Source organism: Cloeon dipterum, chromosome 2 (assembly GCF_949628265.1).
Source record: "Cloeon dipterum chromosome 2, ieCloDipt1.1, whole genome shotgun sequence".
Lineage (NCBI taxonomy): Eukaryota > Metazoa > Arthropoda > Insecta > Ephemeroptera > Baetidae > Cloeon > Cloeon dipterum.
Window position 1 is genome coordinate 14,359,781 of NC_088787.1, and position 27,926 is coordinate 14,387,706.

At 43.3% G+C, this 27,926-nt stretch overlaps 1 protein-coding gene across 5 annotated transcripts in view; it reads right to left on the minus strand.

The window, feature by feature from the left end:
- Positions 1-27,926, minus strand: part of rdx (BTB/POZ and MATH domain-containing protein rdx) — an 81,385-nt gene that overhangs the window by 6,626 nt on the left and 46,833 nt on the right. For 2 of the 5 annotated variants that reach the window (XM_065481677.1, XM_065481676.1), the window contains exons 1-2: positions 10,045-10,353; positions 2,234-2,441 (exon numbers count right to left, since the gene is read on the minus strand). In XM_065481677.1, coding sequence (XP_065337749.1) covers positions 2,234-2,441; positions 10,045-10,058 — 222 coding nt within the window. In that variant the 5' untranslated portion in view covers positions 10,059-10,353. Of the gene's footprint in view, positions 1-2,233; positions 2,442-10,044; positions 10,354-27,926 lie in introns of those variants that run through there. The other 3 variants (XM_065481679.1, XM_065481678.1, XM_065481680.1) reach the window with 2 other exon arrangements.

Below are 27,926 nucleotides of genomic sequence, written 5' to 3' on the forward strand. Positions count from 1 at the left end.
ATCGGGCGCTCCCGGCGAGGAGAAGAGACCGATGAGAACAGAGGTTTTATTCTTCGACTTGGCCTTCGAGTGCGTTCAACTTGGCGTGCCTAATTCGAGAGCGAGGATTTTTGCAAAGCTGAAGGCAGATGTTCTGGATCAATAAAAGCCAACCAGTAATTGATTATGGTGTAAAAATGACAGGGAGTTTTAGACAAAAAATGCAGTAAAGAATGGCTCGAAGTAAACAAACCCCGCTTCAACAACAAAAGACCCACCTACCACCGTGTGGTGACATTGAAACAAAAATTCATGGTTGCTTGATTTCAGATGCAATCGTCTTCCGCACTCAAAATTCTCGTTGTTTCGCCTCATTTGAATAATAAAACAATGACGCGATCTTACTGTTTCAGTAATTTATCATTGCCTTCACACCAAGGTGTTTAAAGTTCAAAACTGATCACCGGGCAATTGTGCCTACCGAGAAACTAACTCCTTTGAACCGTCGGTCAATGACTCATTTGGCGGGTAAGAAAAAACAGTAGTCGCGGCGGGGAAAGGTTGAAAGGCAGTGTTCGCAAAATGCCGTCTTTTTCCGGAAAATGACATGCCAGTGGTTAAAACCGGTTTTAACCGGTTGTAACCGGACGATTCCGGACTCCTAAAAATTGTTAATTTTTGTCTCACAACAATGTATTTAGCACACCGTTGTCGTCACATAATGTGCCGTCAATACCGTGAACGGTGACAAACTAAGGTAATTTTTTTTTAAATTGGAAAAAACCGGAAAGTGCCGGTTAAAACCGGCTAAAACGTTCTGGCAAAAACCGGTTTTAGCCATGCCGGTTATAACCGGCTGGCTGAAACTTTGAACACTGTTGAAAGGTAGGCCCGGCGTAGTGCAAGTGCCTGAACAGCGGGTTCAAAGGAAGGTGGACGAACGCGGAAGCAGCGGAGTATGTGTGTGTTGATTGAGAGGCGCGTGCGACATATTCGCGCGCGCGAGCATTCTCATCCCGGCAAACAAAACAGCCAACGAACGGTCCATCAGGTGAACGACTCGCGCTCGCTATTCGAAGGTGAACGAACAGCACCAGTGTCGAAATATTTGTAATTTCTGCTAACAATCGTGCGGCGAGTGGGAGAAAGGTTGGTCTTTTTTATTGTGTTGTTTGCGAATCTACATTTTGGCCGATTTCTAAAACATGCGGGGTCAAATGGTTCTCACTTATTAAGTGGCAATTTTTTGTATCCCAAATAGCATGATTTTTTCAATTAGATTTAAATTTTCTGTTGCAAAATATATTTTAAAAAAGCAATGCAAAATGTAAATAAATAACAAGACTTCATTCTCGTTGATTTTAGTGTGATTTAATTAAACTAGACCAATTTCGGCGAATGGGCGTATGCAACAAACCTCGAAAGAAAAATTGTTTTACATTTAAAAAGCTTCGCACGAAAAGTAAATTAGCTAGCAGGGTGAAAAAGAACCATTTATATACAAGCTTTCTCTCGGCGGTGGTGAAACGCAGTACCCAAGGTCTTTTAGGCTTTTGGTGCGTGTCAACAACCGATAATAGTATTGCAGAATCCACGTCCGATTTTCGCGGCGAGGACACTAAACTGTAATGGTGCTGCTTCTACCCGATAAGATAGCGAAAATTGGATCCTCGAGTTGGCCTCATCCGCGCGGCGTGCGTTCCGTTCGCAGCTGCCGCCTTCAATCGAGTCCGCCGCCGAGCGTTCACCCTGCGCCGTACAAGGACACCCAAGTTCACTCGTTGCGCCTTAGCACAACACACGTGCATCTCGCCTTCCTTCTCACAACACGAGAGAGAAATAGCAGGCGCGCCAAAAAGAAGTGCACTTCCCGTTTTTCGCGTCGGGTTTGATGTACTCTCGGCAGAATTTCCAGCGCGGGCATTGAACACTCGATTCGTTTCTACGAAGAATTCGTCTGGTCAATTAGTCACACCGAACCAGCAGGAAATTAAAACAAGTTGCGTGTATTTTTATCTAGCGTTTCCTCTACTTGACAGAGGAACAAGCAAGGCACCAGCCGCGATTTTAACGGCACCGAAATGCGTGGCCAGCACCACAGCGAGTACGAGGCCGATCGATTCGATCCACGACGCGGTGGCCTTGCGGCAGGCAGGCAAAGGACAGTCCAATTGGGCAAAGGTCGCGAGATCATTCACCTTGGCGCGCGCACGACAAGGGCAGAGTCTCATTACCCACGGGCCACTCAACTCACCTGGGTATAACACCAGTTCTCGGCCATAGGGGTGTTGACTTCCTGAGGCGGCGGGCTGGGCACTCGCGACACGGCCATGCCGCTTGGCTGGGCGCCCTGCTGCGGGGAACTGCCGCCCCCAGGGGCGGGCCCACCCCCGCTGCTGCTTGGCCGCGCTGCTTGGATCTGTACAGGGCCGCCCGCGCCGCACTCGCTCACCGCAGGCAGCCTGGAACACGAGAAATCACACTTGTTAGCACTTGTGTCATTCACATCAAAGAAAAATAGCCATCTTGTAATTCAGGAATTCCGGGGAAATGCGTCACCGTGGCGCAACAAGAAGAAATATTTGTTTCTCATTTTGGGTTATGTTATTTCAAGATGAAACGCAACGAATCAAATTACAAAACACCCGAAGAAATAGTTGTCCATCATACCCAGAAGGCCTGTAAACGCTTATACCCAAAATTAGCTGCGAAAAGTCGGCAGAGAGCAACGTCCCACGCCATGAGTTTAATGCGCGACCTTCGGGCTGCGTATGCCCAGCCGGTCCTGACGTGACTGAAAAGTCCATCGCCCTTTCCGCTCTTATCTAACAAAAAAAAAAAAAAAAAAAAACGCCGAGCTGGGAGTGACGTGCGCGCGGCCACGACGTCCAATAATTACGATTATTGCATTCCTCGTACTGAACACGCCACTTTGTATGAATTTCATTCTAATTGCGAGCAGCAGCCACAGCGAGGCAACGACCTGAGAAAGACCCCAGCCTGCACTTCATTAGTGAGCACACAGACGCGACACGGGCTTAATTGATAATCCTCTAGCAGTCTGTCAACATACATAAACCACTCCAGACACAGACAAAAGAGAAAAGTATACGGCGTTCGGCGGCGGCGGGATGGAGAGCACGTTCCAAAATAGAGCTGGCGCGCCCTCCCCGGAATAGAGGTTATTCCCTCCCAAGAAAATTTTCTACGCGTGTGCAAGTGGCCGTAAAATATGAAATTAGGGATTAGTTCCATTTCTGTATCGAAGAAGCCCCTAAATAAAAAAAACCTGCTGCTTTAATGTAAGAATCCGTTCAATGTGTTTCAATGCTTATGCTTTCAATGCTTCAATTTTCGGCCTGCACGTGGTCAACGATTTAACGACCGCTGCGCAGCTGTTGACCCCAATGAATGAGTCGGCAGATGCACCCTTTCCTTAGAACTTCCTTCTTCAGGTGCACGAGTCACCTGGACTGGCGAGAGAGCACCTTTGATCATTTGCAGCGCGCCTTTTTGTTCTGGTGAATGCGGCGAGACGCATCTGCCGCTTTCCTTCTAATTCAGCTGGCGTGGCGTGTACACATATTGAAATGAGCGGTCGCTCTTGTTTCAGCCCGCGAGTTATTGCAAAGCGATGACCTGATCTACATGCATCTTGTGCTCCGTACTGCTGTGTATGAAATAAAAACACGCCTCATTGTTCCAACACGCATCAACACGAGCAGGGAATTGCGGCGCTCTCATTATATTCTAGCACGATTCGAGAGGATACACGAGCAACTTTTATTCGATCGGCGACCTAGCGTGAATTCCGACTTGAAAGCGAGCCAGCCACCTCTGCCGCGAAACCGAATTTTTAGACACAAGGTAAAACCACTGGTAAATATTTTGACGTTTCAACTCAATTCAGGCCAGTGTCTATGTGTGTGTGTGTGTGTGTGTTTTCGAAAGAGGCGGCCATCAGCGTCTCCTTGGCCGCCACGCATTGACTCTGTTTTCTGGTCCGGTCGATCAATGAAAGCGCCATGAACTAAATACACGCGGTGGCGGTGGCGGCAGCAACGCCGTGCAGCATTGAGACACCAAGGCAATACAATATATAAGCGTGCGATCCAATTCAGTATTGGTCGCTATTTCCTGTCTCAGGGCTGCTCCTACAAAGGGCAGATTCTCTCGGATTGTGTTCTCTCGGCAGCGACTGCAAAGCGCAAAGCTTTCCCTCTACAAGGTCTTTTCTACTTTCTAAAAATACATTCAATCGGTCGAAAGCTGGGGCGTGAGAGTTTGTTGAAAATGTTTCCATTCGTCCACCCACGCATTCATGCAAAGACCGGGCCAATTTTTACTCAAAAATTAATTTAATAGCATGAGAAAATAAGAATTTAATTTGACAAGAGATTACGACCTTCATTCAGGTAAAAAAAGATCTGAAACTCTTTGAAGCACTTAAGAGTACCGTTTTACGGCTGTAAGATATCAATAACGATGAACAAACCACACTTCCCCACAGAGCGCACTTGCACGGAAATTTCCCAGCGGTGAGCTATTTACAGAACCATTTTATTATTCCTACATTTGGCGCAATAGCGGGGCGGAAAAGCGATCGAGTCACGTGAGTATCTCGGTGCTTGACCTCGGGGTCACCTCTGATTCACCCCCTGGCGGAGGCCTTGGCGCTGACGTCACAGCCAGTGGCCTTGCTCGTGCCCTTCGAGCACACCCTAGCTCTCTGCATTATCACTCGACGCTCCAAGGTTCACAGCAGCAGCGCCGCTTCCTGCTCTCCTCACAGTAAAGCCTTGCTTGTCGATTGTTCGTTCGCTTGCTCGCCGGCTTGACTCCAGAATTAATATTATTTTTGTAAGAAAGGCCGTCTGCCCGGCAGCGCTTGATAGCACCAGACCGGCGTTTTGCTATCAACGCGTTGTTTTCTGGCCGAGGTTGATGTCCTCCTTAAAGGACGCGGCGGCGGCAGCGGTGACATTGTTTAAAGCTTCCTTGGCTCGCGTTTGAGATTGACACTACGCAAGGAAAGCCGAGTCGCAGTTAAACAAAAATTGAGGGCCGAATTGGTGAAATTCGGTCGCCTTGGCTGCAAAAAATATGCCATCCGCCTTGAGCGCCAGGCTCATGTTCGAGTCCGTGTGCACTTCCCTTTCACGACTCTGGGCGCTGAAAGTTTCGCGAACATACATATTGTACAGCGAGAAAAGAAGCTGGTGCAGCGCAACTCATCAGCATGTTACAAGCACGCGATATAAAATGACAATGCAAAACAAGGTCGTCGAGTGCATCAAGTTCCTGCATTGTCAGTTCGCACACGCGCAATTTTTTCCTCACTTTGCGCGTACAAAGGCAACAACATTACAGCAGCATCTATAGTCAGTTTGTGAATATGATCTGCGCGCGCGCTCTCGTGATACTTTTGCTGCAAGTGAGCGATGATAATCCAGGTTACAGGGCGCAATAATACGGATCAAACATCCTCCTTTCTGCGCTGCTTTCTCGCGCTCGCTCGAAACTAGACTTTCTGCACGCCGCCTATTTGAATAAAAGACGCCTTTCTCGCTCGCTCGCCCGCTTGCTCGACCTAGCGAGTGAGTTGTTTCCAGCCAGCGCAATGTGACCTACAGCACAATTACCAAATGGAAATAATCAAGTCGGTGAGCCGCGTCATCAGGCCCACGCTTTATCAGCATTCTTTCTTCCCCACTGATTTGGCACATAACGTCTAACGCATTCTCGAAAAGAGGTGAATAAGTTCAGAGCCGCCGGGGCATCCGTCCATCACCTTATTCGTGTGCTAAAATAACGAGGAAATGTTTATGCATTACTCAGCAGCTGAAAATAGGACAAGACGACTAGACCCGAGATTGACGCATTTCTTATCGAATTTTGGAGAGCGGAGAAAATTTAAAATAAAAAAAACAAGACCTCAATTGAGAAATTCCCCAATTATCTGTATTGCTACTGTTCAGACATCGCACGGACAAACGCGATTTCCAAATAATATTTCATTCCAAACTGCGTGCACGGTCATCAAATTCCCAGCGGTGGCATTGCATTTCAGCCTCCAGGCTGGCCGAGAGCGGAAAATGCTGCTGCCGCTGCGGCGCGAAGGCAATTTTTCAAGAACGTGGCCTCCGCTGCAAAAAAGCTCTGGTTTCAACAGGCGAGGGTCGAAATCCAGCAACAATACCGACGTGGGCGGTGGTAAAAAAAGATGCGCAGTGAAAAGGGCCACGTGATAATGGTCACATGTCTGGAAAAACAAAGCGCGCACACAGCAGCGGCCTGGCGAAATAACACACAACAATATAATGGAAGGTGACACTTTGAAGGTGACCAGCGACGCACGATAAGGCTCAGCACGCGCCAATTAATCCACATGCGGTCGCCGCTTGTGCACCAGGGCGAATTCCAGCGGGCAAGAGTTGCTGGCGCCACTCTCAAGGCTGACTACGAAAATTGCAAATACGTGCGAAATGGTTTCTGTTCTGGCGACGTCACTAAAACGTTACGCTCTGCCAAAAGGGAAATTTAAATGCAAAGAACTAAAAAAAATGTGTCCCTACAAAGCAGAATTTAATTTTCCATTTCCAGGAGAGCTGATTGAAAAGAAGGGCAACGACAGAGGATTTTCTCTTCACCTAGATTTCGAGTGGTTGCGCCGAATCCATTGCCACTCTCTTGAGTTATCTCACACAAGGCGCGAGCGAGCGAGTGACCCAACCCTGACCTGGACGCGCGCAAATTGTGCAGCCGTGGCGAACAGCTCTCGAACTGGAGAAATTGCCACACGCCGCAACGTGCACTTTCTTTCTCTTTCTCCCGCCCTGCAAAAAGAGACAACACACGTGGGCCGGGCACCACGTGGCCGCCCCTGTTGTCGGCGGACATGTGACTCGATTCCGCCGTCTACGCTGCAAAAGACTCGGGCGTTCAGCAAATATGCTAATTTGGTGGCTGTCGTCTGTCGTCGACCTGTCAGCCATAGACCACTTCCTGTCACTTCCTGTCTGGCAAGGTTTCCAGCGACGCTAGGAAAACATGCGGCGAAAATTGTCATATCTATCATAATCATTTCCTCCCTGGTCGATCTAGAAAGCGGCTGGTTATCGCGGCTCGCAAGGTTAAACTTTACTGATCGAATGAGAATTCTGGCACAAAAAGCGGCCTTATTCTCGCAGTTGAGTTTCGCCAGCGAGCGATAAGATAGGAAAAATGCGCCAGCCGCCAGCTCAACCGTCCTTCTCTGTTTCGGGATTGGATTCGACAAAATTCCGTCGTTCATTAGCCATTCAGGGCCAGACTCGTAAAGCAAGCGAGCGAGCGTCAAGGCGAGGCAGGGGTTGCGATGAGAGGAGAAAATGAAGAAGCCATATATTCCTCCTCCGTCCGGCGCGACGCGCCGGCTCACGAGGAAAAGTCAAATTTGGTTGACCTCGGCCGGGGAATTTCTCAAGGCGGAAGTCGAAATATTTCCTTAGAATCGTTTCGACTCGATCGAAACGCTGGAAACCCACGGAGGTCATTCGTTTTTCATTTTGGAAGCGAGCAAGCGACCTTTTCGTCTCAAGGTTGCGGGCCAGACGCTGGTCGGTCGGAGGGAGTCTCGGATTCAGGGAAATACTGCGAAAACTGGGCAGTGGAAAAGAAGCAAGAGAACCAGCAACGTGCGCGCAGGCAGCGACAAATGCTTGGTGGCGTATCTCGATGGGAGGAGTGACCTTGCTTGCATCAAGAGCACACACACACACACACACAAACAGAGGCCTCATCAGAAGGGGAGAGCAGCAGGGACTTTGCAAACCAAGGCCACCGCATCTCCAAAGAACCCCACGCACAATCATTGACGTTTCCAGCCGGCCCGCCGCGTGTGGAAATCATTGCGTTTCGCACCTTATCGCCGAAAACTGACGTAAAAAGTGAACAGGAAACGATTAGTCGGAGGTCACCGGAGGATTTTTCAATATTGAGAAATCTCATGTTTCGCCGTAGGACGTCAAATTAATAATTATTTTTTCAAGAGATCAGCTTGAAATGGATAGGCAAAACCGATCTCGCAGCTTATTTTCGGGTGGGCAGGCCTTGGGAGCATTAGACGCCGATAGAGCAGCACCGAGACGAGTTTTGGCGGATGTGCGATCATTTCTGGGATGTGCACAACTACATGAATGTGAACGACCCTGGCACACTCGACCCTGAACCTTGCGGCGCGGCCGAACAACCTGAGGAGAAGCGGCAGCCTCCTCCTCCTCCTTCTCCGGGCAGCCGGGCGGACGAACGAAAATCCAAAAAAACGATGCAAAATCCAATCGATCGGGGTGCGGGCGGACGGGCGGGCGGGCGGGCGACACCGGAGTACTTGCGACCAACTCTCGCATGGCATTACGCAACCGCGTCGCCGCCGCCGCCACTACTTTCACTTTCACCGGCCGCCTTTTCAAATTCCGATTTCACCCTGGCCGCTTCCTAGATCCAGTTTCACAAACTGAAAGCTGGTGAAAATCTCACCTTTGTATATTATTTGTGTCATTACATAAGGCCGTCCTGGACCACCCATAGTCGAACTTTCTTTCGTACTCCCACAAATACATTTTTGATTGAGGCATTTATATTTAAGAAAAGAAAAATTCCCCTACTAGAGGCAAATAAGCAACAAAAGATCGGTTTTTTTATGGCTGAATAAAAAATTCCTCTTCATCGCCAGGTACGCCGAATCAACCTCCTATTCCACCCCTTATTTTATAGGAAGCCGCTGCCGTCGAAGGTTTTCAAGGCAACCATGATAGTAGATTATTATCCTGGCATTGTGAGAGAGGATGGATCCTTTTTTTATTTACCATTGCCAGGCAAGCAGAGGGACACACACACACACGAAATTCAAGGTGATCTTGTAGGTGGTGCTGACCTTAAAGAATTGCCTCAAAAAAAGAAAGAACGATCTAAAGACTCCCCTCGGCTTCCTTTTTCACTCGCTCTTCGTCTTCAAGAGCAGGTAATACTTCTTATACATAGCTTGTGCATTCGTGGGATTCGGTCTAGTCTAGGCAGAGGGGTCTAATATGGAATTAAACGGTTGACCTCCAAAGAGCAGCTCGAGGGGAGGAAAAAAGATATTTATACCTGAGGAACGGTATCAAACCCGAAAACTTTACATCACTTCTATGCAAGGGACAAATTTAGTTACCTTTTTTACAAGCACAAGGCGAGGAGGGAAAGTTTTGCAGCCGATGCCAATAAAATTGAGATATGAAACGACGGCTACCTTGACAGAAATCGTCATGAGAGAGAAGCACGTGCATTGCACTGAAAACGTAAAAATATATAAAACGCATTTTAACAGCTGGCCAAAACGCACCCTCCCCCCCAGGCATCCCTCACAGAGTCACGGCGGACAGCCCCCAGCAACTGGCTGCAAGACAGAGGGGCGAATTCGAATCATTTCCTGTTTTCTCGTGAACCGGGTTTCTGCTAAAGTTTGAAATTAAGTTTTTGAGTATTGCTTTAAGCACTGTTTTTGACACAATTTAGCGCGAGCAAGCGCGAGGCGGGCGAACGAATAATTGGGCCTGAAATGTAGCGTTTTCATTGATTGAGTAGGCCAAGGCTTAGAAGTCCTCAATAACTACTACCACAGCGAATGGGAACCGACTGACTGCCTAGTGCAGTGATAGCGTCCCAGATTCCATTTTACTCATTGTTGATGCCACTTTTTAGCGCACTCGTAAGTAGTCTAACACTATTTTTCACGTCATCTACTCATCTGTGTTGTGTCTGCCAAGAGGTCAAGTGTCAAGTCGGGTATTTATGTATCTACGTATTTTTTGACACGCGTGGATCCGGGCCGAAACATTCATACGCAGATAAGAGGTCGAACAAGTTACATAGATATTACTTTGCGTCACACACGTTAAGTGTAATGAGACCGTACATGCAGAGGCGTGCGAGGGGTTCGAACGAGGGGATGCGAAACAAGATGGCTTTGACGGGGGATGAAAATCGATCGGTCCGCAAAAGGCCGATTGCCTGCGGTACCAAAAATTGAAATGTCCGACTCACCTAGCCAAGGCCATAATATTTTTCCACACTTTTGAGGGTCGGGCGACGTGTCCTAAGGGTGCTGGCTGGCTGGGCTCCGCGATCGGACACCCCACTCGAACCAAACTGCACTCTCTTGAACCGAACAACTCGCTATATCTGACTCTCGCGTGGCACAGCGAGCCTTCCTTGCTACGGAATCACAGCCGGAGGAGCAATCACCACTTTATCCACTGGCCGCTCACTGGGCTCTGCATTGGGACACTCGCACCAGGCAGGAGCGTGCAAATGCTAGCGATAGATAAATGCGACTGAGCGAGCAGCAGCCGATTCCCAGCCAAGGGCTGACTCTCTGCCAGGCCCCTCCACCAGCGGCACCAGTCGCCGATGCTGGCGCCACCTGTCCGCCACGCCCCCAACCCGCCGCGGCTGAGAAAGTGGAACGATCGACTGGCTGGCTCACGGCTCACACAGGCGGCCACCCACAACCGTTTGCACCGGGCCCTTCGGTGCTCATCCCGTATGTCGTGCCCTCCGCCTCCGCCTCCGCCGCCGCCACCGCCGCCGGGGTGCCCCTCTTTGGCCAATTTTTGTCATTGAGCAGCACGAGCACATCGATCGCCGGCCGCCTCGCTGCATGCAACACTTTATTTTTCTCCACCCCGAAACGATGGCCCAGTTTGAAAACGAGGCCTCTGCCCCATAATTTCCGGCTACGTCATTTTTAGTATTTCACCGTAACTGTACCTGGGATTTCAATACCCTTCAGTTTTGTGTGGGTTACTAAACTGTATCGCGACATTAACTGTAACACGCGACCTTTCTGCGCTGCTCAAGGAAACGCTTCAACAATCAGAGATTACTTTATTGGTGCAATTAATGACCCTTTTTTATTTTTAGAATTTTGCAAACTTCGCAGAAAATTCTATGTCTGCCCCGAATTACAGTCCATTACGCAAGGACGATAATCGGCGTTTAGCAAATTTAAAAGGTCACTTCAACAGCATTCGGTGAAAGGGTTAATGCGTTATGAAAATCATTATAATTAGGATGGAATATAATATATGGAGCACGCACGCAGCTCTCTTCGCGCAGGAGGCGCCGCTCAAATTTCACATTTTCTTCCGAGAGATTATTTTGTGGCGTCTCGAGAGGGAGAAATTAAGCTCTGCAGAGAGTGCAACTTTTATTTTTCTACTTTCAAACACTCGCCAACAAGCAAACCACTCACAATCTCCCCTGCACCGAGTATTTTCTCTTTTGATTTAGAATTGCGTTGAAAGGTCAGCAGCGCTGGTCGCGTTTGCTGCCAGCGTGATCCACAAGTGAAACTTGGAAATTAGCATCACTCAAATCACCAATTGATGCTGCACTATTAACCTAAATGATTTGTTCGATTTGCTGCACAAACGGAATTATTCCGGTTATGGAGTGTTGTTTTTGTTCGAACTGCGTACGGTGACGTTTTTTTAGAGTCACAAAACTGCAAAATGTGCTTTTGTAACCAAATAAAAATGCGTGACTTCTTATAAATATTATGAACGCTGCCCCATTTTATTATCTATGTTTCTGTTATTGGAGAGGCAAGTAGCATAGAAGCAGAACCTTGTCGAGTTCACATTTTTGTTTCTGGTTCTATGACCAGATAAAAAGTTAAAAAGAATTCTTTGAAAAACAATAGTGCTGGCCCATCTGACCGGAAAAATACAACAAGCCTGGATATTTCCAGCGTCAATGAACTTAAAACATGTGATTATTTTGTTCGCGGGGAAGCCACCTTGTGAGCAAGAGCAATGAAAGCAAGAGTATGCGAAACGCGGCATCCATCAAGTCTGCCTTCCTTGTTCCATTTTGTTTGAAATTCTTTGCGGGCGCCGATGCCAAAGCTGCATCTGTTTCTGACGTTTTCTGTTTTGTTGTTTATTAATTGGCTAATCCGCGGTCAGCGACTCAGTAAGCGACCGCGGGGCCTGTTTCTGAGTGATGATGTGATGGATTTATGTTTGACACGCTTTCCGTCTCGTTTTAAGACGCACTTGACAAATGGCCCGTGTTTATTTATGATCCGCGTTTGGAGTAATAATGTCGCATGCCAGCAGCGCAGCTCTCGCCAGTGCACCAAAATTGTGCAAATAATTTAATTAAGTCGAGCACGGCGACTATCGGGAGCATGTCTCTTAGAGGGTCATCTCGCTCTCTAGAACAGCCACTCGTTAGTACTTTTCTTCTTCCACCTAAATTCCAAAGCGGATCTCTTTAGAAATTTGGCAGCAGAACGCGAGGTGTATCATTTGTTTGTTGACTTTCCAAGTTGGAATATGTATATTAAAGGATGGACGCGTGGGAAAGAACAAACAAAGCTGCAGCTGCGCCTCAGAATTTAATAATTACCGAACGAAACAGGTCCGACATTTTTACAATCGCTTTGTAGCTGGCAACAACGAGAACATTAAACTAAAAACGGCGGCTCGTAAAATAGTTCAAAAACGAAGCAAAAGAACGGCGTTTGAGTACGTTATGAGAATGAACCAAATTTATCTCCAGTTCATTACTGAGCGGGGTAAAACATTATTTAATAAACCTGCAGGTTTGCTCTTCTTTTAAGTTTGAACTCCTTTGGATATTTAGTAATGCGCAGGTGATTGTACCTAACGGATTATTCTTTTTTCCTGGTCTTGATGAACACTATACTCGATGTAACTTATCAAAATGTTTTTTTACCTTACCTAATTTTTTCACTTCAAATCTTACATTGTTGTATGATATAGTTATCTTTAAGTGATGATTGTCCAAAAATGAAAACCATGAACAACATAACTTACATGTGGAATATATGCCTATGATACATACATTGAACTATGAAAATATTTTAAATCATAATACATAAAATTGTAAGAATTGTACGTTGTAAATATTTGTTGGTTTTCTTTCTCCAACACTGGAGAGTAAATAATTAAAGTAGAGCTTTAAGGGCCAACCACAAGGAATATTTTGCATTGTTGACAATAACAAGTAGTTCACTGACCGAGCTTATTGTTTGTGAAATATACATAGCAACAGTATATCTCTACAATGCGCAATAATCAAATTAGGACCAAGGAACACATTTTGCTAAATTTGTTGAAAATCAAACAGTTTTGTCTAAGATTTTCCGCTCGATTTCAATCCCTGTCGTTGCGGTCTATTCAATGATGAGCGAATTATGAGCTAAATTTTCCGTCTGGTGGAATAAATCGAAATTTCCAACAAGGAGATGCCGCTTGATTAGCATGCAAATTTCTCAAAAATTTAAAAGGCATAACCTGGGAAATTTCAAGCTTTTCTTGATACATCGTATATTTAAATTTTGTCCAGGCATAGCCTTTCCATCGCATTGATCTTCAAAATTGTGAACTTAACCCAGTTAATATGTGCAAATGCTAACAATTAAAAAAATACTGGTACATTTCGAGCTGAATTTGCTTTCCGACCTGAATACGGACCCCACGCGGCGCCCCCTCTGGTTGGTAGTGGCTGCTTTTAACCTCAATACCGGCGTCTCTGCTGAAATATTACAATAGAATGCGATTTACGCACACGCATCTATTACGCTGCTCTAGGTGTTGCAATTGGAGGTGCTAAGGTCAGCTCAATTAGTGCATCTCGCAGCGGGGTGACGCTTTGGTGCGAGTGAGGCACGTACACTATTACTAGACACACGCGCGCGCGCGCGCTCACAAAAAGCGAACGAGCAGCGCGCTGTGCATTTTCTCGAGGTGAAGGCGACAGGAACAAGCGGGAAAACGCGTTCAGGACAAACGATTTCTCCGCAGCGCACCGGGGCGGCCAGGGCTAGGCTGAAGGATTCGTTCGTGTGCTGAAAGGTCGGCCGAAGAGCGCCCTAGTCATCCATCCTCAGCGAGCATAACCTCCACGTGAGGTGAAAGCCCAGCTCTAGCTGCGACTATCTAATTGCGGCACGCGCGCACCTTCTACATCCCATTTATTTTCGTATTAGCATGCTCTCTGCTGCAAAGAGGATCTCGTTTCCATCACTTTCCTGCGAATTTCACGCATTACAGCGCCCGACCTTTACCCCTTTTGACACACAGAGCAGCAGTTTCGAAAGCGACACGACCAAATTGGATCTGTTAATTTGGTTAATTCACCAAGACAAATCTGATAAACTGACCAACTTCTTAAGTAGATCAATAACATTTGATCGCAAATTAATTTTACTTTAAAGGATTGACGATAGCATTTAAATTCTATATTATAACGATACAAAAATTGCGTTGCTCCCACGTCCAAGAACAAAATTGAGACTAAAAGAATAAAAAATTTGCAGTTCAATTTGATCTAGCCACAAGCAAGGAAATCATTCTAAATGAAAGAATTTTACTGCACTTACCGTTGATTTTATCCAATGCCAAATAACTTGGCACACGTCAATGCTCCATTTTAAAGTAAAGTTTTACAGAAAATTGGCGAAAAATCCTTTTTACCTTTACTTGAAATACTATCTAAAAATAAGGAAAAAGCTAAAAATTCCTAAGGTTTTGCCGCTTTGACTTTACGAGTAAATCGGCTCGAAATTTTGCATACTAATCTAGCAGCGAGCACTGGATTCCAACTGTCAAACCACAGTTTATGGTATTTTCCTCAAAATTCGTACGCCATTGGATAGATCACGACTATAGGGATCGAAATTAAGCGAAATATCGATGGAAAACCGTTTAATTTTTCGAGAAATTTGGCAGAATCTGAAATTAAACTGCTCCTCAATCCTGATTTCACTATTTCACATTAAACTGATGCTAAATTTCACAATCAATAAACCTAATGAACTACTTGCTAGAGTCCGAAATGCAAAATTTTCTTAATGGTCGGCCTGTTAAGCTCTACTTGAACAATGATCAAATGATTTTGACATTTTTATACAAATATTATAATCACAAACTTTCATTATCTAGTCAAAAGAGCTCCCTATATAAATAATTATAGTATTGAGACTTAAATATTGCGGAAAAAAGTAGTACTGAAATATCTTAAATATTGTTAATATTTTTGCAATGCAGAAGCTTCTGTAACACATTTTTATCTTCAGTTTTTAATGACCTTTGACGTTTTGGTGGCTTCAAAACATTTCTCGTTTATTATGTGTGCTACTTCTAAGATGCATAACTCAAAGCAATCAAATGAGAGTTCACTCACAGGCTGAAATGTTCTGAAAATAAGAGTGTTTACGTCGAAAGCTCACGTCCCGTCGGTTAACACATGTGTGGGAATGCAAACTGGAGTTTTAATTTTCGCTTACTGCTGCTTTGCAGCGCCGAGAGAGACGAGTCAGCGGTTTCGAGTTTAATTTTATGGCTAACTTGCACACCGCTGCAAAACGAGGCTTGATTTATTCTTTCTCAATCAAACCTTTAATGAGAAGCTTGCACCGAGTTCAATGCGCTTAAAAGAAGATTCCCTTTAGTTATATGAAAATTCAATTTAACCGTGGATGACTTTTCTAAAGTGGAAACCAGTGATGCGTGAGAATCTCCATTGAAAAAAGAGTTACACGTTGGTGTGGAAAGAAAAGATCATTGATCACACGAGCAGAGAGAGAGATATATGTTTCTGCCCTTGCTCTGCAAGTAACCCCGGCAATAATCACCGGTCTTGGAGGTTTCGATGTAAAAAAGCGCGCTCGCGCATGGAGGAAGGATAAACACAGAGAAGGCGAAGGTTCCGTGAAGTGGCTCATTACCGAATCCGCAGTAATCGAATGCTGTCATTGTGAATCACGCACTTATCGCTACACTTCCCCGATAAAAATCGTAAAGATTGCGACCAAACTTGCGGCCGGGACTCCGTTTGTAGAGTTAACATATATAGAAATCTACATATATGCTAACTAGGCCGAGCCGTTCCAAATTTTTTATTTATCATAAACTTCTTTAATGTATAATTTGTTGAGATCTAGAAACATAATCTAGAGATTCTGTTAATATAACGATAAGCTAATTAGTAACTACTTTTCTTTGAAATGTTTAGCTGACTATTAAATTGAGGACTTGGTTTGATTTAATATTAAAACTATAGCAATTTGAAAAAATACAATTCGTTGCCATAAAATATTTTCAAATAAAAATGCTGCTCTATAAACTTTTTGACAAAAAAATGGTTAGAATTATGTGCTAAAATAAATTTCTTTTAACTAATCAATGAAATTGAAATAATGATGTCACAGTTCATTCTGACCACTCTAAAAATTCAATGTGTGTTCCTTACCAATCAAATATATTTTAGTAACAGCTGTACATAAAAATTAATCTAAGATTGAAGTAAAAAAGGAAAACTAACATGAGTAAGAATATCGTAAGAAATCAAGCAAGGCTTTAATCATTGTGAAGTTGGTTATCCCCCAAGTTTGCACAGAGCTCCTGCGTAACTGAAACCCAAACTGGACAATTGCACATCCCGATGCAAGAGCAATTATATCATAGAGCACAATCAAGCCTCACAAATGCCTCTTAATTGATGTTATTGGGTCGGTATCGAGTGAAACTGACCTCTGGGCGTTCTTCCTCATCACTCTCGTTGACAAGAGTGTTTCAGTGCACAATGTCTGGGGTGGGTGTAAAGTGAAGCGAAGCCCGTTCAATGCGGTCTGGCTGCGACTGAGCGACAGATTAGGCGCCGAAATCAATGTCTCGCGGCAGTGAGGTTGCAGATTTAAGGTCGCGTCGCGTTTTATTTCACGCCAGACTAAACAATGCAAAAATCTTTTTGCGGCCTGTCTGCGCCAAGAACAATGGGCGAGCGCCTCTCTTTCTTTCTCTCTAAGCGAGCTCCAAAAGGTAAATGGAGCAGTAAAAAGTGTCATAAATTGCATTAGGATACATCTCTCGCTGCTGTGTGCATTTTGCTCTGTTTGTACTTTTACTAACCAAGTGACACCGTGCCTGCTCTTGGTGCTGTCTGCGGCTAATTATCTGCAGCTCTCTATCAAATAGGCCATGGCACTTTCTTTTGACTTGTCGGACAAATAGAAATGTACTTTCAAAATCGTGCTCGCAATGAAGAAAAACACGCGGGGCTTTCGCTTTTTGTTCTCGGGCACTCAAAATCTATGTTGAGAGCAACAAATCCATTGTTACCGCTTTGTTTGTTTATTGTTGCTTGATTATGAATCTTCTTAATCATGACGATCGCACGTTGTAAAAGCCCTCGTCTTCTTACAGCCTATACAAGGAAAATTTAACAGTTTTTCCTGGTTTTTGTAAGCAGCACACAATATTCTCTCTATCATATATAGATTATGTACAATATAAGATAGATTTTCATGAGAGAGCATGCATTTGGTTTTTGCGGTGAAATAGGGTTATAATGTAAACCCCAGAAAATCCTTGTTGCCTTTGCGCATATGGATTGAGTGAAACCCAAAAATCACCAAAGGTATAGTTTTGAATTTTATGTTGAGAAGAGTAAGTTCAATGCTTTTGCTATTTAAATGGCGAGAGCACTGTCTCTCTACTGTAATTCGTATTTAGTTTCTTGACAAACAAGAGTTAACCTGTCATAATACATACACCGTCGTATGTATATGCCCATTTTAAAAGTTAATTCTTTTATAAAAAATGTTAAAAAATTACCATTGTTGACTTCTGACAAGAGCAAAACAGCATACATACATAATACATTTCAGTTTTCATTACTGCCCTCTATAGAAACTAATTTTTAAGCAATCAATTCAAACTACCACTAATCTTACAGATGCATAACATTTTAATTAAAACTGTTGCCCGGCGCCAATCCACTTTAACGGACTGACACAGTTTTAGAGAGGATATTTACAGGCTGTAACCGACTGCAAGACTGTATTTTGTTCCCTGTTGGGTTTTATAAAGTGTTTGATTTGATAAATTGTTGGTGTAATCAAAAAATGTGTAATTTAATCATATCATGACGAATAAACAATCTCTTTACAGATTTTGTCAATTTATCCGACGATGAGTATTAAAATAAGGGAAATCACCAATCTATCCCGGAATTTGTACGCGTTCCTAATAGTTAAATTTAGCTACATCCTCTCCAATTTTCAGGCAATATTTAGATTGTTTTCCTTACTTGATGGATATATCTTATTTAAAGATCTTTCTGCGCGGGTATTAAATTTTTCCATGGAGAAATAAATCATAAAAATATCTGGAAACTGCTGGTATGAATAGCGCAATATTTTGCTTCCTGTAATATTGTTTTGATTGGCTGACATTTTCCAGAAGATCACTACAAAGTCAAACAACAAGTTTCACAGGCCTACACTAATTGTGACAGAGTGCAACTGCTTGCTTTATTTATATAATTTATATGTAATAAATAACCTTCTCAAGACGTTCTTCAAACAGGTTAGGAGAGAGGATTCAAAATATATAATTTTTTTATGGCTTGGATTCGCAAATATGCGCAGTGTGTTGCATTAGGAAAACTACGCTTCGCTTTGCACCGGGAATGGTGATTCATTTATGAAAAAGCTGGCAGACAAAGTTTGCGTTCGCTGCACTGCATGCGGTTGTTGATTTGCATGCGAGTCAAAGTGCACTCATTACGAGCGGACGAGCATCGCGAGTCAACGGCCTCGCGGAGCAAACTCTTTGCGCCCCCAGCTGCAGCTTGGTGTGCACGTATATATCAGAGTGCAGCTGCAGCGACGGTGCGAGCAGAGGGTTTGCATTTCACTGCTGCGGATTCTAATTCCGCTGCGCAGGACACGAGTTTGCACGACGTGCTGGATTCTATTTTATCTCTCTTGCCGCGCGAGCGAACAAATGCAATGAATCTAGGATATCATTTCTCCTCTCATTCTGCCACTCCTATTCGTTGACTTATGAAATATATGAAGTTTTTCAATTATGCTCCAGCGCATTTTACGCAAATTGCAAACATGACTTGGTCGGAGCTGCAAACCTGCGGAGTATTGGCACTGCACGGGGAAACGCATCTAGAACTTATGAATATAAATTTCATTCCTTCCTGTTACTCCAGCAAGTCGGTTTATACTCTTGAAAATTTATGGCTAACGCGTTGAAGTTAAATTAAACTTCTTTCTCTGCAGAATTTGCATTCCAATATTTTATTCAGAAGATTGATAATTACCAACACAACGCAAGTAACAAAGTTCAAAGTTTGGATTGAGAATTGGGTTTACAAACAAGTGCAAAGTTCTAATTAAATAAATTTTAATATAAAATTCTTTAAAAATATGAGGCCATCAGAAGATTATGTGCTTAAAGTAATTAAAATTGCCCAAAACATGGTTGAATCTGCTGTTTACTATAAAAAGTAAGGAAAATTGGAAAGTTGAAGTCAAAACATACTTCGGTATCACACTTTGATTTTTTTTTTGTCTAGACGTCTTGGTCAAGAGGACAAAGAACACGTGTATTTCTTAGTGGGGAAGTTGCAGACAAAAAACTTCTATTTTTTTAAAGAACTGAAAGAGTTCTCTAGCAACCCAATTAAATTTAAATTAGGTTTGAAGTTTGAACGGTAAAAGTTTCGCGAAACTAAAATTTTTCTCTCGGAACTTGGTAGACCACACTGGAATGAGACGGGCGCGCCACTTCAAATCTCAATTTTGCATTGCGCCTGGAGCAGCGGAAAATTGCAGTTGCACAAGCAGCAAGCAGCGCCCATGTGACGATATGAGCTGCGGAGTGGTGATAATTGAAATGTGGTTGCCCGGTCGGTTGTCGCCCACTCCATCTGCTCGTTGCAAGTTTCCAGCGAGGGGCGAAACTGGCTCGGCAGCAGGGTGAGCCAGGAATCGCGCGCGCAGCTGGGATCGACGAGGTCATATTCTCTAGAGAAATGCATCAGTCGGAGGAGGAGATGCAGATTTATTTACGGCTCTCGCAGTGACTTTTTGCGAGAGCGAGCGGTGATTGCTCGAGCAGAAGAGTGGAGTTTACTGCTGATTGGGTCGGTGCAGCGCTGCAGACGAGCGGCACCTGCAATTTGTCTGCTCCAGCAGCAGGGGCTCAATCTGCGCTCGCTCGCGCGAAATTGCATCGGTGGCGAGTCGCTCCGTGCTATCTGCAAACACGGCGAGAATGAATCTCGTCTGACTGCCAGTTGTATTGGAAATGCAAAAACGGCGCGTTTGCTGCGCTGCGGGGAAAATAGAGCATAAATACACAGATTGTATCTCATTTCTTGTTATACTGACGAGGAGCAACAACACTGCTGGGTGTTTTCTGTATAAATCTATAGCCAAGAGGGAAATGAATTTGCACAATAACTGCGTACTCATTCTACATTTATTTTTGTTAGGCGTAACAACAATATGTTGGGGTGGAAATGTTAATCGAAGAATGGGTTAAGAATGGGAGAGAGCATGCCAATATTTCAGAAAATATTCTAACTAACATAAAAATGTCATATGGTATTGTAATCTGGGGTGCAAGCGATGGGGCGCTGCGGACTGTGTTCATGGCCCAGAAGCGGCTGATTCGTGCCCTGGCGGGCGAGAGGTACTGGAAGGGGTTGACGCCGCTGTGTTCTGCGAGACCACTTTTTGAGCGGTACAACCTGCTTCCAGTGTTTTCAGTTTATTTGTTTGAAGCATGTAAATTTGTTAAAAAATACCCCGCCTATTTTAAAAAGACCAGGGACGTGCATGGGCATGGAACGCGCCGCATGCCTGAATTGTATATTGCGCCTCAGAAATTAATGATCTCGCAGCAGAATCCATTTTCCAGTGCTGCAAATTTGTACAATGCTTTGCCACTTTCACTGCGGCTTGAGCCACAATACGATAAATTTGTGTCAGCCTTAAAAGAATTTTTGTACTTAAAGAAATTTTATGATAGTGGTGAATTCTTGGCATTTGTTAAAAATTTAAAATTTTTGTGTGTAATTTGTTTGTGCATTGCAATTGGGGGGCATATATTTAGAATTGTAACAAAATCTGATGTATGACCTCGCCAAAAGACAATAAAGATGATAATAATAATTCTCAATATTCTTCGCGGATTTATAACAGGACGGATGGTTAAACGGGAACAATTTTATCTCGCATGTCCTCACTGGACAGCCATTGTTTTGGCTCCTCAGGCCTCGTCAGCAGTACTTTACTCGTAAAACATAATTCAAAGCCGCATGTACATATTATTAGCTACAGGAATTCACCCAGTCATTGTTGGTCGCATGCTTTGCATGCACTTAACTGTGTGAGAATTCAAGCGATGTTTTCGGGCTGATATGCGCCTACGATTGACTCTTGCATTGCGATGACAAGTTCATTCGGATTTGGGAGGCTTGCGAAAGCTTTCCGACTTGCTCCTTGCTGGTTTGCACCTTTACAACATGCGTGAATGAAGTTCACTGGACTAATTTCTATATCGCGCTTCAATAAAAAGACCCCGGTGCGGGGGCAGCAACACGATCTTGCCCTTTTCTAGACTTGGGCTCCTTCCAAGAGGGCCCGTGGATGTTATTGGGACACGCGAGTTTTCGCGAGTTGTTGCTATCAGGGGGTCACCAATCCCGAAAAAGGTAAACCGATAGTATAAATGTCAATAATAAAAAGGTTAAATTCGACAGTCCAATATGGTTTTTACTCGGAGATATTTAAAGTAGAAAACTTAAAAAGCAAAAGACGTTGGACGTGAATGACTTAAGCTAGATTAATTAAAAGAACTGCCTTGAAAGTTTAAATTGCAACAGTTATAAAAAACCCTAACTTTTATTCAATTAAAATATACGCGGAAGTCACTTTTGCACGTTGAAAATAAGAAGCTCATTGAAACTATGCTAAAATTATAAACGAAAGCAGCTTATACAAGAGCAATTAGAGTTAAATCTCCTTAACTGCATAACCATATCGCTGACTTTGATGTAATGATTAATTTACAAGCGCACCGTGTCGTGTACGCTGGCAGAAGCAATTTTCCCGTCAACCAGCTTGGGGGTACACACAAGCCGTCACATAAGTTTGCAAAGTGATTTTCTCTTTGGTCGCTCACGCTCAGCAGATAATCTTTAATGCTACCGGAAATTTGAGTCTACCGCTCGTCGGCAAAGAAAGTTTGATCTGTGTGTGTGAGAGTGTATGGCGTCACTGAGCGCGTGCACGAGCCGAAATATAATTGAAAGTAACAATTGCCGCGCTTTATTAATAAAATTTCATCTGGATCGGGGCAAACGCTGTAGTGGGAGGAGAAGGAGGCTGCGCTCGCGTTTTCTAATTTATGCCTCGCAACACGCTCCAGCTTGTATTCATCTTTCAAATAAAAGCAGCTCGCTGCGCTGACAATGGGGAAAAGAAAACCGCAACATCGCGCGCGCGAGGCAGCGCAGAGGCTAAATCTTTTTTTTAACTGTCACTTTCTCAAAAGTAAAAAGCACATGCATCTCTCTGCTCAGAGATGTGAAATTTCAACTCGCTCACATATTGACACTTGTGTTTTCACCCGAAGAGAAAATTTTGTGAAACAAATCATCGGTGCGGCCATGAACACACAATTTTGGGATCTATTAAAGCGACTTTAATGAATTCAACTTTCCAGCCATGGTTATTTTGAACTCTTCTTTATGGTTTTATTGGCTGTCTAGGAACTAAATGATTAGGATAGGATTTACCTTCATTAACCTTTTGAAATGCAGCGAGATCAACCTGGCAATTATTATTTTTAAGGCTTCCTGAAGTGTAGGATTCTCACTATTTTTGATAATTACAGTGGAACTTTACAGGCCAACAATTAAGAACATCTTGAAATTTTAACTGTAGCAAGTAGTTAATTTAGTTTATTATTTGTATATTTAGCAACAGGTTGTCCCTACAATGTGAAACAATGAAATCAGTACAAAGGAACAGTTAAATTTCCGATTTTGCCAAATTAATCGAAAAATTAAAACGATTTTCAATTGATTTTGATCTCTCACGTCGCGATTTATCCAATGGTGGGCGAATTTCGAGGATAAATCCATTTAATTGTGAAATAAATCGTGATTTTACAAGAAGGAGACAAATTTATGCTCATCTTTTGAGTAGCGCGATAAATTTTAAGTCGATTTTCATACAAATTTAAACGGAAACCTGGAAAATTTTTAGATAAGTATTTCAATTGGAGGTTAGAAGGATTTTCCACAAATTTCCTTTACTCTTAAAGAATTTAAGTTAGCAATATTATTGTATAAAACATTTTCCCTTTGGCCAAAGCAACGTATTATTGCATTATTTAAACACACACAGCAGTCGTTGTAAGTGTGTTTGCGGTGTAAATTTCACGGCAAACTCTTCAAAGACATCCGCTTGGAAAGTGAGAAAAGCGAGAGGGATATGAGCACATGTGTTGCGTGCGCTGACGGACGAAAAACATCTGTCGCACCTGCCCGCCGCGCCGTTGGGCAAAAAATCATTATGCTCCCGTTTGACACGAGCCAGAAGCATTTGGCATCCGCGAAAAACTCGCCGATTACCATACTTACTGCACGGTCGTGGTTGGAAAAAAAATCAACTCAACTGGAGCTGGAAAGGGCGACGAGGGCATCTGCAATGCGTATTCCGCCCGGCCAGAGAGCAGATGCAAACGCGGCCGGCCTGGGGTTCTCATCTGTTTGATTGCGTATTGCGTAAAAACCTCTGCTGGCAGCAATTCCAGGAAATGGCCCAAGTTCATTCTTAAATGTAATTTCTCAAATGCCGTTCGTTTTAGAGGGAAGTTTGATGCTATATACGCAGTTTCCTCTTCAAAGTTACTTGTTCTGCTACGTAGAAAATGGATGGTTGTCAATGGTCAATTTCTCCACAGCAATTATAGTTAGCTTTGTAGCAGTTGTGTACCCCCTCTCCCACACTAGCTCTTTCCCGAATATATTTTGGTGTATATACGTCCAAAAAGTCTTGAAATTGCATTGCAAAAGAATACTAGATTATTAGGTTATCAGTTGAGCGATAGCGCGATTAATGACCTACTAGATTTTGTTGAAAACAAAAACCTCTAAAGCTTGCAATAGGAACGAAACACAGAAAGCATACAGATAATAAATGAGCGTGCATTTGGGCTGAAAGGAACTCTCCGGGCTCTCTCACATTTCATTTCAATCCGTTTATTTTATGAGGCATGCTGAGGGGCTTGGATGAAAGCGCAGGGTTGAAAGGCACGAGAAAAAACCACCTGAAGGGAAGGGAAAGCTGGGAGAAATTTTCTGCCTTGGATTACAATGGGAAGGGAAATCGAGGGTTGATTTTGTTAGCCTTTGTGGGAGGCTGTAGCTTTTTCTACCATTGCTTATTGTCCTTTTTTCCAACGAGAAAGTAGATTCAGAGATTCCAACATCAAAGGCTGTGCCGAATTTTAGAAACTTTAGAAAAAAGTTTGTAGGAAAAAATAATCATCTAAATGAAATAATTCCAATAATCCTTGGTCACAGAACGGCTAACAGAGATACAATTCGAAACGCAAAAATAATTTAGTTTATTTCTAATCCTATAGCAAGCATATTAAGATTTGTCCGAAGCTAATCCCTTTGATCGCAATTGCTACTCTGTATAATGCCTTGCCTATATCGTTACGCCTAGTGCCAAGATATTCTGGATTTGTCAGTGTTTTGCAAATTTGTACATCTGAATAAGTTTTATGATGCGGAGGCCTATATGGCGTTTGTCAACAATTTTTGATAATTGTGCCCAAATTGTTTGTTATTTCTTTCTTTATTGTGTGTGTATTTAAAAATAGATGGCGATTTCATTCTACGGAAGTGTTACCTACACCTGTTCTCTGTAATGAACATGCTATAAAGTAAATAAATTGAATGAGGCTAATAAAAAGGTATTTATTATTTTGTTTGTGCATAATTGCATTAAGTATTATGAAACTGATGTCGCGGACGCTCTGACATCAAAAAATGCGCAAATCAGCACTACCTTCACTTTTGCAGTTAACGCAATAATAATTGACACTTAGGCAAATAGACAATGAAACGTAAAGCAGCCTTCAAACTCGCATTAGTCAGGAGTGTGTTTTATTCCTGCATGTGAGTGTGTGTGTGCTCAAGAAGATAAAAATCGGCATCTGCCCCTCGCCGGTAGATATGGCGGAGGAACCTTGGCGCTGAAACTACGTGCGAGCATAGAAATTACACACATCCTAATGGGGCGCAGCGGCGACACACTAGAATTCGCGCATATATTTGTCTTTGAATCAAGTACGCACGGCCCGCTGGAGATAAGAGTGTGTACCGAAAATATTTGCCAATGGCGTTAATTCGGCCAAGCGATAAACACCAAAATTGCGTGTATGTAGCCCCTCACTCGAATTCACAGCCGTTGCAGCAAGACAATGAACAAGCCATGATTGAACTGTAATAATTGCAGTTTCAGAAATGATTTGAGAGTGAGAGGGATTTACAAATCGTTGCTGGAAGCTCCAAGCATCATTGGCTTGTGTAAAAGGCTTGATAATTCTTTATCTGATAGTTAATAAAACTTCATTCGAGATTGTTCCCTCTGCCTAAACTTAAATTTTGTCACATCTAAACCGTTCTTTTTTTCTTTTGAGGTGTTACCGTTTGTCTCTCATGAAAACGTAACGAGCAAGTTTCTGCTTCCGCTGTGGTCTCTCTATTCTCTACTTTTATTTATCTTTTCATTTAATATCCTCATATTCAATTTCAATAGCTATGGCTGGGTTTTCACAAAATTAAATCTTGATCGATTGCTTGATTTATTTCTGCATCTAGAAGGAATCAGGGTTGTACTTCTCTTTTTCTAACTACATACCTTGATAAATTATTTTCGTTTCAGTGGTCCATAAATCCCCACCTGGCATTACGCAATTTAGCAAATATTTCATTCTCAATTGAGGTGCTAGGTGCAGCTTATTGAAACTTTTTCACGATTTTTGCGGATTTTCTCAAACAATCGTAATAAATAATAAGATTTTGGATATTACCAAAAATTGAATTTAAATTGGTTTGTTAGCTCATATTGAATGGAAATTTTGTGCATTCCATTTAAATTAACACAAAAGCTGTCATTTTTATGTCACATTTGAGTGAAATAAGGGAAAATAAAAAATATTGTGGTTATTTTACCTGTTCACCCCCTCCCCCTGAAAAAACGGGCGTGAATTTTGGCGCAGAGAGCGCGGCAAAGCAAAACTGATGGTATATGGTATATATACCGGGCCGCTGTTTTAAAATGCATTATTCGTACTCATTTAATATTCCCATGGTGATTAAATGATCAGAAAAACAGATTCAACCGTCTAAAAAAGTCCAAGGATAACATTTGCGCATGTGGTTTCCTTCTCTGTTAAAAATTGAGTTTCGATTTATAGAGGAGAGGTTTTGGCCGCAGGTAGCTTGCGGGTTGTATTTAAATCACCAGTAAAATTAAATAAGCTGCCAACGTCGCCGCAAAATAGCCAAGATTTTATTCCAGAGCGAACCAATCAGATCCATTCCTATATATTACGAGGGATTGTTGCACGCTAAATTGCTTTGATATATGTTTGTACGCCCGTTGACATATTATTCCGCTACTTTCGCAACTTCAGCTCCGGATGTGAGTATGTTGGTCGTTGGCAGTTTGTGCGCACCTGTCGTGTTTCGAAAATCCGTAGAATATTCCACCCTGGCGCACTAGCACGCACTCACACAAAGTGGAGCTGCGAGGGAGCCTCTGTGCGCAGCGGCTTTTCATCGGAACGCGCGCGCCCGGCCTTGTTCCATTTATAGGTGGATTCGCCCTTGAGGCCCCGGCCACACGCTCTCGCGCAGTGCCAGCCACCCCAGCGCACACCCTTGGCCTAGACCCGCGGCGAGCTGCGAGTGCTCCTCACTGGGTGCGCGCACCCCTCGACGCAATTCTTGACCTTAATTCTCCTGCTGCAAACTGAATGCCCGAGTGCGCATTCGATTCCGCGGAAATCCTCCTCTGGAACGGGATTGAAATGAAAAATGCTCTTTGTGCATGTGTAAAGCGCGCAAAGCGGGCGTACGTGGCGTAATGGTCCGATCGCATGATCAGATGGAATCGCAACGGGGCATTACTTTTCAATGGAATCGCTGGATTGCAATGTCGAATGATTAGCTGCTGCCGCCGAGCGATTTGTTTTGCATTCGCCCTTACGCGGTTTATGATGTTAGTTCGTATCTCTGCATGTCGACCGAAGGAAATCTGGATCACGTTTTTACTCAACTGACATGGTTTAAGAATAAATAAATAGTGATTGAATGAATTTCACAATAAATTACAAACTTTTGTTTGAATGTTATGTGCGCAGGCGATAAATTTGAAATAATCGTTAATTATTCTCTGTAAAGCTCACTTTTATCGGTTGAATGATTGCAAACGAGAAGAAATATTCACGCGGGTGATACAATGGTGAAATAGGATTTTCAACGCGGATTGACTAACAACCTTCTTAATTTTGGTAAGCAGTAGCAGCCCCCAGTTAAAGGTACTCGGAATTTTTTCCTATATTTTTTGTATCGTAAAAGAAGCAGAGAAATAGTAGCCCTAAAAACGGGTAAAATATTGGGCTTGTGAAGTTTTATCGCCAAAGTAGGCAAGGGGCGGAATTTTCACAAGATTTTGTTATTTGATCTTTTTTGTTTGTGCCCCGAAATTAGTCCAGTCGATCGTTTTCAACGAACAGTGATTCCGTGAAATTGTTTTGCTGGTAAAGTTCTGCTGATGAGATCTTTTGAGTAGCTGAAACGTTGGCTGTCAAGTACAAGTACGTGAGAAACCATTTTTCTCTTCAAATTTCACTCAAAGTCTTCCATCCTCATCAATCAATCCGCGCAGAGACAGCTGTAATTTCTCTTCAATTTTGTTTCCATCCGCAAGATTGAAGTTCCAGAAAATAATTATCTTACTTTAACGTTGAAATGGAAAATCTTAGACGGAATTCAGTGGTTTG